The sequence below is a fragment of the Drosophila guanche genome, unplaced genomic scaffold, assembly GCF_900245975.1.
Source record: "Drosophila guanche unplaced genomic scaffold, DGUA_6, whole genome shotgun sequence".
NCBI classification, from domain to species: Eukaryota; Metazoa; Arthropoda; class Insecta; order Diptera; family Drosophilidae; genus Drosophila; species Drosophila guanche.
The window spans coordinates 2,226,526-2,235,920 of NW_022995745.1; the positions used below are offsets into that span (position 1 = coordinate 2,226,526).

Sequence of the window (9,395 nt, forward strand, 5' to 3'; positions counted from 1 at the left end):
AAGAGAAACTTCATTTACACATTTCTATGGAAAGCGCTAGAAGGAGATGGGCACGAAATATGTAGAATGGGCGCCACATCCATGACGAAAATATACAGGGTGTTGCACATATAGCAAACTTCGCATGGGATGTGTGTGGGAGTAAGAGCGGGAGAACACTGTTGTCTCGCTGTTGTCTCTCCCAGCATACGGGGACTGTCTTGCTGCTAGACGCACTTTTTTAGAGCGTGTGACAGAATGAAAGGCATAAAAGTGACCAAGAATGGGTACAGTCTGTCAGTAGCTGTGATATTGGAAAATTCCTATTGCTTTTGTACTGTATTGTTTTTTGACAACGATAAACAGAGAGATGGAGTGAAATCTTTTCCACTGCATGGGAACATGCATGTGTCCCTGTCAGTGTATTCAGCAGCAATTTCCCAAATGAAGTAACTACTTACGTATGTAAGTACGTATGTTAACCACTAGCCGATTACAAGGTAAGCAGAGTGGTAATCGCGCCATTTACCCTGCAACTGAGACAAAGTCGAATAATGAATAAAACTTTGGCTTTGTAGGCGTCAAGCGGTCAGACTTTCGTGAATGAAGGGAGAGTGAAAGAGAGTCAGTGGGAGACTTATGTCAATATGCCATATACAAAACATTATTTTATTGATTTTACATATTTTTACATACAGCAAATCGAACAGCAGTCCGCAAAGACTGCTGTTTACATTTATTGCACAATAATTATGATATTGATAAGCATCTATAGATGGTTATTAAGTATATTCGTGCTCTGGGTTTTTGTAGCTGTGTCGTCGGGGGATTTCTTAACTGCGGCCTGGAAATGCCACCAATGGAGAAACGTCGAAGGGGTTGTGGCTGGCAAAATGTCTGGGAACTATTCTGGATGGAAAGATTCGGGAAAAAAAGAGGCGGCATTCACATTACACCCTACACTTGCAGCCAGAGTACTCGTATCACTGGATCGAGAATCTAATCATGCACTTTATGGCCTGATAGCGGCCAACTGCAACAGAATCAACAATAAGTCCATGTGCAAATGTATGTATGTACATATGTACGAGAGTGCGTAAGTATGTACATAATATGCAGTACGTAGCTGAATAATTATTGTGCGCTCGTACATGGAAGCGCGACTGAGACTGAGACTGAGACTGACGCTGGAACTGGAACTGGAAGCCAATGTGGAACGGGTTTTCCCTCTCCCAAACGCTGCAATCAATGAGTATCGATCGTGCTAATCGGCACCAGCAGCAGTGGGGGGTGGTGCTGATCTGTAGATCTGTGGTTGTGTGTGGAAAAGCCAAGCTTCAGGCGGTGGGTTGGCAAGCGGCATGCGGGTTGCGGGTTGCGGCTCACAGCACGAGGCCGTTGCATCGCGTTGCAGCCGAGCAAATCGCAAAGCGCATCGTTAGCCCCCCACCAGTCGATCGTCAGCATCCAAAGCGGCAGCTAGCACAAATTAATTAAAGTAAATAAAAACAAATCTTCAGTTCTGCGATGCTGCTGCTCCTTCTCTTGGTACTGCCGCTGCTCGCCAATGCTCAGCGCTGGGATAGTAAGTACTTGGAGCTCATTTTTATTTTGAAACTGCCACTAAGGCTGTGCCTTCCACAGAGACAAAGACGCACTTTGGCAATTGCCACACGGCGGACTATGGCCGTGGCACATGCCTCGAGCCCGGCAACTGTGACTTCTACGATGTGGACAAACTGGACGCATCCAGCAAGCGGCACTGCTACTCCCGCCAGAGACCCGATTTGGTTTGTTGTCCGCGAGAGAGCAACATTATACCCGTGCTGGGGGTGCGCATCAACAATGGAACCACAACCACAACCACAACCACAGCACGACCTTTGCTGCGACTGGAGGCAGCGCCCAACCAGCAGACACCGCCTGGTGCCGGTTCAGCACCCCGACCACCCACCAGCCCCGATCAGCTGCCGGAGCATCCGTACTGCGGCACGGCATTCGCTTCCCGTGTGTTCGGGGGCAGCGTGGCGGGCATCCTCGAGTTCCCCTGGACCACGCTGCTGGAGTTCTCCGAGGAGAATGGCAACAAGAGCCACGTGTGTGGCGCTGCCTTCATTGCCCAGCGCTGGCTGCTGACGGCCGCCCACTGCACGCACTCCTTCTTCATGGGCCCCGGTCGCAAGCTGACGGGCGCCCGGCTGGGGGAATGGAACAAGGCCACCGATCCCGATTGCATCACGAATTTGAACGGCAGGCGGGAGTGCGTGCCGCCGCATATAAGTGTGGCCATCGATCGCATCCTGCCGCACGAGCAGTTCTCCGTCCGGAATCTGACCAACGACATTGCCCTGCTGCGGCTGGCTCGGCCCGTCAATTGGCTGCAGATGCAGCACGTGGAGCCCGTCTGCCTGCCGCCGGCACGTGGTGCAGCGGCCAATCAGCTGGTGGGCGCCGCCGTCGATGTCTCCGGCTGGGGGCGCACCGAGCACAGCGAATCGAGCAACTTCAAGCGCAAGGCGATGCTCATTGTGCAGCCGCTCGACCAGTGCCAGGCGGCGTTCAGCAAGGACGGTCAAGTGCTCAACGAGAAGCAGCTGTGTGCCGGCGGCGGCATTGGCGTGGACTCCTGCAGCGGAGACTCCGGCGGACCGCTCACCGTCGAGGCCAACACCCCGCAGCGCGATCGCTTTGTCTACTTGGCGGGCGTCGTCTCGTTTGGGCGGGAGGAGTGCGGCCAGACGGAGTTCTCCGGCGTCTACACGAGAATCAGCAGCTACATGGACTGGATCGAGCAGACCATTCGTGCAAATCGCATTTAGTTCTCTTCTTCCTGGGGAACTCCCTCGGGTTCTTATTTTTATTATATATTTTTTTTATTATCTATTAAATTCGGCGCGACGTCATGGTGTCATCGCTCACGTCACTGATTTCCGCCCGTGTCAATTTGTCAAAGATGTTGTGTTGTCGGCCTCCCTCCCCCCCATATCGGCACCGCTGTGGATCGCAATCTAACCATAGATTAAATATCTTTGCTCATGACACGCAAAAGTATATTGATGGCTCACCCAACGGGCATGAGCGTGGGCACTCGGCACAGCACAGCGACAGCGACAGCTCCCGGGACTTACCCAACAAGACGAGAGGGAAAGAGATCTCCCTGAGATGGCTGATTGGTAGAACTCTGATAGAATTTTAAACAAAATAATGAGGCACAGGAAAGCCTCTGAGATCATCCAGCGATCGCTCATGAGCTGCGCTTGGTGTACAAATTTCTGTGAACAATCAGACCTCCCCTGATATCCCCACCACAGATGCCACTCTCATTAGAGTTGATGCCTCATTTTGGTTTAGTTTTTATGTTTCTTTTTTATTTTTAAATGTTGTACAAATGAGGTTATCTTTCAGTGTTTGAATGGTGGCCCTCAGCCATAAACTTTCCACAAACTATGCACACGTATCGTTTCGTATCGTATCTTTACTTCGATTTTAGTTTACTATGCGGCGACCTATTTAGCGACCATTTCGTAACCAGCTACAAATAAATAACGTAATAACTACAGGAATAAACCTATGCAACTACCTCTAAGTGCCGCAGGGGCAATAAATTAGCTTACAACAAACACAAAAAAAAAAATAGACGAAGAGATTTTAATTGGTTGCCACTTGGCAGCGGCAGGCAGGCAATCCGCTGCTCAGGTGCTGCGTCCGAAGATGAGCGCACGACGACAGCGATCCCGATGGTCGCGCATCTTGCCGGCGGGACAGGGACGCGGCAGGCGCCGCGACACGAGCAGCTGACTGTGCAGGGTGCGGCTATTCGGACTGTAGAAAATCAGGCGGCGGGCCTCCGTTGTCCTGTCATTTTGCGCCAGTATAAGGCAGAGCAGCAGCACGGCAGTGAGCATCAGACGTTGCAGCTTCATTTCTTCCAAAGGTGTGGCAGAGATTTAATTCAAGTTTCAGTTGGGTCGCACTTTTGTCGTACTTCTACTTTTGTGGCTAGGCACGCGCGATTGTTCCTTGGCTTGGCTTGGGCTTGGGCTTGGAGATTGTTTCGCTAGCGCTTCGCTTTTATGACTGGGCGCGTTTCCCGATGTTGTGCCTGTCGATATTCAGTGTCGATAGCCCAAGACGGCGACCGCCGTGCACAAATCGATAAGATAAGCCCCCCTAAAGGCATTCCACAGCCAACGATAAGATACGACAGGCCAGGCCGTATACTCCCCATTGGAATATACAAATATCAATTGTGTGTCGACCCATTGCTATATACAAACATTGTCTACGGTCTGGGCTGGCTCGGGCTCGGTCTCGGTCTCGGTCTCGGGTTTCTCTGTAGACTGCCACAAGTGGAGCCCCTGGTGGTGGCTATTTTCGTCCCTTACCCATCTTGCATTATGACGAAGTCGCTCGACGCGACGCACATTCCCCTGCCATGTGTCGCAGCACTTCGCCAGAAGTTGGCTGGGGCTCTTGGGCACTTCGTCATACGGTGGATCACTGACCAGCGAACGTGTTGTATCCGCCTCCACCTTATCAGTGACGCCTTCCATCCGGTCTGAACAATGCCCCGATACACAACCATTACCGCACTCAGCCTGAAATTAGGCCATGGAAAATGGAAATGTGGAATGCCCGAAGCATGTAGAATGTATAATGTCGACCCATGACCTGTTCGGTGCTCTCCAACACTCTTATGTTGGCTCTCACGGATATCATTTAGCACGCTTGTGAAATGAATTGAGAGTTTTTCATTCACTAATTGTCTCCGAGTGTGTGACATGTCGATAAGGTCGTTTGATGAATCCGATTCGAAGCCGAATCACCTGCACGCTGATGAAACAGTCACTGGCACTCCCACTAACCCCATACCCCCTCATCCGATTCCCATCCCTCATTTGATTACATGTCCAGCCATGGCACCAGCACCGACACCGACACCGGCACCAGCCCTGCCCCTACATCTGACGTAGTAAGTCGAGCAATGCGGCGGGGTCCAAAGTTTCGTGCGGATCTAGCTATTGGCTTGTCAGAGGGTTTCGGGCGGACTTTTCCTGGCACATTCAAGTGATCGATAGAGCGTGCCTGTCGCCGGTCCGGTCCGGTCCGGTCCGCCGGCGTGTTACACCACATTCACACACTGATTAGCTGAGTAGCTTCTGGTAGATTCGGATTAGAATTCGAGCACCTTCCTCGCAAACGCAATGCTTACTCCCCACATTTTTATAAATGACTTCGAAATCGGTTTGGTAATGGCTAAGGGCTGTTTCGGAGTACATTTTGGGACAGTTCGGAGTAAATTCGGAGTATATTCGGAGTATGTTAGGATGCAATTTGGGGTGCACTTTGATACAATTCGGAGTAAATTCGGAGTAATGTTTTTTTTATAATTTCGGAGTAAATTCGGGGTTACATTGGACTACATTTTCTTGAGTTTATCAGTAAATTGAAAATAAATTCAAGTTTTAGTTCGAGCTACTCCCAATAACTCCGAATGATCAGAGTCTCTTCATTGAGTTTTTAAGAAGAGTTTGAACTATAACTGAGAAGAGCTAACTCCACATTTAGTCCTGCGATGTGCTCCTTATTTCCGCATCAATTCATTCCGAATCTACCCTCGACCCATTGGCCATTTGGTTACATTAAATACACGAGGAATTCCCAGATAATACGGCATGCAGCCGTCATATGTGTACACATAGGAGCATATAGGCAAGCGTTTACGTCAAGTCGGCATTATAATTGAAAAATCAAATATTTCCGATTTCACTTAAGAAGCTGATATCATAGACGCCTTTAGACCAGAACCAAAACCAGAAGCAGAACCAGAACCAGAACATGACAGAGCCAGCAGACCTGGAGGCCTGGAAAGCCCATGCGTAATGTGTTTTTAATTGATAAGATAGAGGGAGGGAGAGTTCATGAAACTGCCATTCAATACCCGATATCAGGCAAGGGTGAATGATATGCAAATTTATGCATCACACTTGTTGGCGGGACTGCGCTGGGCGGGTTGGCGAAATATGTAGATATATTTCCATCGATGCTTTGTGTGCATTTATCTGTAATTAACTGACAGCAATTACACTGCAATGCACCGAACTCCAATTCACAAACGACAATTCACCAAACAAAAAATAAATAATACAAATAAAGAGAAGACACAGGACACACAGTGGGTTTAATTCAACTATAGATATTTGTATTTTATTATATAGAGCATGTGTGGTGGGGGGGTAAGTGTGTGTATTTTTGGGTGCTGGAGCGCGTGCGAGGCTGATAAATAACATAAATAAATAGAGCACAAATAATGCTGTTGGGTTTTTGAGAGAGTTGGAGATTCGTTTCGATGGATTGATTTTGGATTTTGCTTTGCGTTTTTTTCATTTTGGCGCTTTCACTGGCACTTCTCCTGTCCCACCTCAGCAGCGCACGCCATCTGCAAGACAGAGACAGAAACAATAGATACGTTAGCACTTTGTCGAGTAGTAGGTAATCTGAAAGCGGCTTGACGGCTTGACGGGTTGACATCTTCGCGTCGATTCCATGACCGGCGATGACGCACTCGACTCGACGACGTATACGTAATATTCACCTGCATTGTACGAAATGATGCGGCGACAATTGCCGCGATGATCGTGCATGTGACACTGGGGGCAAGGCTTCTCCATGCCATGCGTGGCCAAGATCTGTCCGCGGTGTATGCCATTGGGTGCCAAAAAGATGACACGACGCGACTCGCTTCCCGCCGGTGCACAAAACACAATCACCGCCATCAGGCAGATCGCATAAAGGAGCAGCTGATGAACGCGTTGCAGCGACATTTCGAGCTCGCAGATTTTTGTTGGTATGGTTGGTTGGATTGTTGTGGGAGTCTCCGAGCGAATGCGAATTCGAATGACGAGAGCGGGAATTATTTTGATTTTGATTTGGATTCTGATTTGAGCCAACCGTAGCGTTCCTCTAACTGGCTCTAACGTGCTCAAATGCCGGCAGTTAACTGAATATATATGATTCGGGGGTGGCACTTCTTAAGTGTCGGTTCGCTTGTCTTTTTCATTGAATTGATAAAACCCAAAAACGAAACAGGGTGGCCCTGCCACACCAGCTGCTTGTGGCTTACCTTGTTTCTGGGCCTGAGCGTCTCCATTGGGCCGCTCACCCTGTATGCAGCGCTTTGGGGGAATCTTATCTGGGCGCGCTCCACGTCCTCCCTGCCATTTGCAATCTGTGTAATTGAGTGTTTCGTCAGACCCATGCCCGAGCACAGCACTGATTCGCTTCCCGAAGATACAGATACACAGATACTTAGATACTCGGATACAGATAAGTCTAAGGCCAGTTACCGAGTGAAATGTCAGCTATCAGATCGGGCACGATAGCTGATAATATCAGCAGTAGCTGAAAACCTTATCATGTTAGCCCCAAAATGCATTTGCATAGGACGTGGCCCAAGTCGCGGGGCCCAAGTTGCCCAAATGCAGTCTGGTCAGCCCAATAAAAAGGTTATCAAAAATACAAATAAACACACAAAAAAATAGAATAGGAACTTAAAAGGATAACAAAAGTAACTCAAAATGTGGAACAAAATTACGCAAAATTTGAATTTTTATGCTAAAGAATCTCTAAAAAAAATAGCACTTGAATTTGTAGCAAACTTGAATTATCAACATCCAAGTAGATCGAATATTCTATTAGCAACTTAATCACAAACGAAAGTACCGTCTAACAAAACCCCTGAAAAACTTGAACGTCATTCGTGGGGAAGTGATTGTTATTTTTAAAACTGAGTAAGTGAATGGGTAAATTGCTTCGCTATTTTTGTGTTGAAGATCCAAAGCAAGAGATACTAAAGGCTTGCAGCAATTGCTGGTGCTGCCAGTATTTTCAGCCAGGTAATGCTCGTCGCTGAGCCATGCCAAATTCTGTATAAATTTCGGGGCGCGACCACGCGACTTCGCACAATTGACAGCGATTAGGGGCAGACGTTGGCCTGTCGCATGGCCTGATGGCCTTCCCCACGCCTACACGACAAACGGCCTCAACGTCACGGATCAACACACGGCATACGGGCCCACGGCATACGGTCTTTATCGGAAGTGCCCTGAAATTTCCCGAAAATATGACTGCAAACCCCATTGTTGCCATAGCTAGGAGGGGGGGAATGTAGGAGTGCAGGATGAGTCAGACATTGCTCCATTATCTGTGCTGTTGTCGAGTTGTATCTTGTGTGGTGGTAATGTATCTTGATATCTGGAACACTTTGGAAGCCATAATTTCATCATAAGTGCACGTGATGTGACGCAGCTGTGGCCCACTGCTGCTGTTGCTTCTTCTTTTTTGGAGGGGTTAAGGTCCGTGGAAACGGCCAAGTGGATCCCCTCAATAGATCGTTCAACCTAGGGTAATTTTCGAGACAAACTCGACACAAATTTCGGCATACTTTTGGGCCGCAAATATCTCCCTCACTCTTTATCAGTCTCGCTATCTGCCTGCTTGTCTTATCTATATCTTTTTTATCTGCAGACAATTTAGTTTCAATTTTATTCTCTACACAAACAAAAAAAATCACAACAAAAAACAAATATTAAGCGTAGACATCACTGATTGGAGGATTGCGGATGGCTGGGCCAGGCCTAGACAATCTGCAAGCGAAAGATTCGGTACAACCACTGTCCACTGTCCATTGCCCTCCACTGGTCGACAGACACTCAACTCACCCTACGACAACGGCCATGATGATCGTGCATGTAGCCGCGATGACAGTGGCCACGTCCCACATCGAAGAGCATGCCCTTGCCCAGCCTGTCCGTCGCATTCTTTTTGGCTTGGAGCGTCTGGTTCTCTTTCAGCTGGTTAAAGTATATCACACGACCCGCACCGTCCCCGGGCAGGGGCAGTCGGAGCAGCAGCAACAGCAGGAACAACCCGGCAGCCGGCAGCAGCAGCAGCAATCGCATCTCGTTCCAAATGCCTCGATCGAACTGAGCGCGCAAATTGCGGCCGACCATCCGCCGTCTGCCGTGCCCCAGCGATCCAGCTTATCAGCCTCTGATTAGCCACTGGCTATCTCGTTGCCTCTCTGCATAACATCATCATACAACTCATTTGTGGCATGCCATTGGGCGGCGTTGCTTAAAGAACCATTTCATGAGTAATTACGAGTACCTTTGCTTTTTGGGTACATCGAAAAATTGGTTAAAAATAAATGCCTCTTCATTGAGTGAAAAGGTTGACAGACCTTTTGGCAAACGACTGCATTTACGGAACTTGCAAAATACTTACACAATAATTCGGGAATCCCAAAGATTACGATTTAACGAGGCACTTAGACCTATAGATGATACTCGTTAAAGGCTGCTCGTTGCTGGTTGCTCGTTAAGAGCTACTCGTTACAGAATTCTCGCTAATTGCTG

The 9,395-nt window shown here is 48.5% G+C and overlaps 4 protein-coding genes across 4 annotated transcripts; 1 reads left to right on the forward strand and 3 right to left on the reverse strand.

Annotated features, from left to right (window-relative positions):
• The first annotated feature begins 1,429 nt into the window (after positions 1–1,429).
• LOC117581172 (serine protease easter) lies at positions 1,430–3,020 on the forward strand. Its single transcript, XM_034268115.1, has 2 exons — positions 1,430–1,564; positions 1,624–3,020. The coding sequence occupies exons 1-2, from the start codon at positions 1,507–1,509 to the stop codon at positions 2,796–2,798; spliced, it is 1,233 nt and encodes a 410-aa protein (XP_034124006.1). The 5' UTR covers positions 1,430–1,506; the 3' UTR covers positions 2,799–3,020.
• Positions 3,021–3,343: 323 nt separating this feature from the next.
• Positions 3,344–4,062, reverse strand: LOC117581174. Its single transcript, XM_034268117.1, has one exon. It carries the CDS (start codon positions 3,900–3,902, stop codon positions 3,672–3,674), a length of 231 nt encoding a protein of 76 aa, XP_034124008.1. The 5' UTR covers positions 3,903–4,062; the 3' UTR covers positions 3,344–3,671.
• A 2,305-nt stretch (positions 4,063–6,367) lies between these two features.
• LOC117581173 lies at positions 6,368–7,052 on the reverse strand. Its single transcript, XM_034268116.1, has 2 exons — positions 6,575–7,052; positions 6,368–6,418 (listed from the first exon to the last, which is right to left on the reverse strand). The coding sequence occupies exons 1-2, from the start codon at positions 6,801–6,803 to the stop codon at positions 6,402–6,404; spliced, it is 246 nt and encodes an 81-aa protein (XP_034124007.1). The 5' UTR covers positions 6,804–7,052; the 3' UTR covers positions 6,368–6,401.
• A 1,439-nt stretch (positions 7,053–8,491) lies between these two features.
• LOC117580851 lies at positions 8,492–9,005 on the reverse strand. The gene is made up of 2 exons (XM_034267597.1): positions 8,700–9,005; positions 8,492–8,624 (listed from the first exon to the last, which is right to left on the reverse strand). The coding sequence occupies exons 1-2, from the start codon at positions 8,988–8,990 to the stop codon at positions 8,616–8,618; spliced, it is 300 nt and encodes a 99-aa protein (XP_034123488.1). The 5' UTR covers positions 8,991–9,005; the 3' UTR covers positions 8,492–8,615.
• Positions 9,006–9,395: the final 390 nt, after the last annotated feature.

Coding starts and splice junctions, on each gene's coding strand:
- LOC117581172 (XM_034268115.1), top strand. CDS start 1,507: ATGCTGCTGCTCCTTCTCTTGGTACTGCCGCTGCTCGCCAATGCTCAG. Junction 1,565..1,623: donor CAATGCTCAGCGCTGGGATA/GTAAGTACTTGG, acceptor TGCCTTCCACAG/AGACAAAGACGCACTTTGGC.
- LOC117581174 (XM_034268117.1), bottom strand. CDS start 3,902: ATGAAGCTGCAACGTCTGATGCTCACTGCCGTGCTGCTGCTCTGCCTT.
- LOC117580851 (XM_034267597.1), bottom strand. CDS start 8,990: ATGGTCGGCCGCAATTTGCGCGCTCAGTTCGATCGAGGCATTTGGAAC.
- LOC117581173 (XM_034268116.1), bottom strand. CDS start 6,803: ATGTCGCTGCAACGCGTTCATCAGCTGCTCCTTTATGCGATCTGCCTG.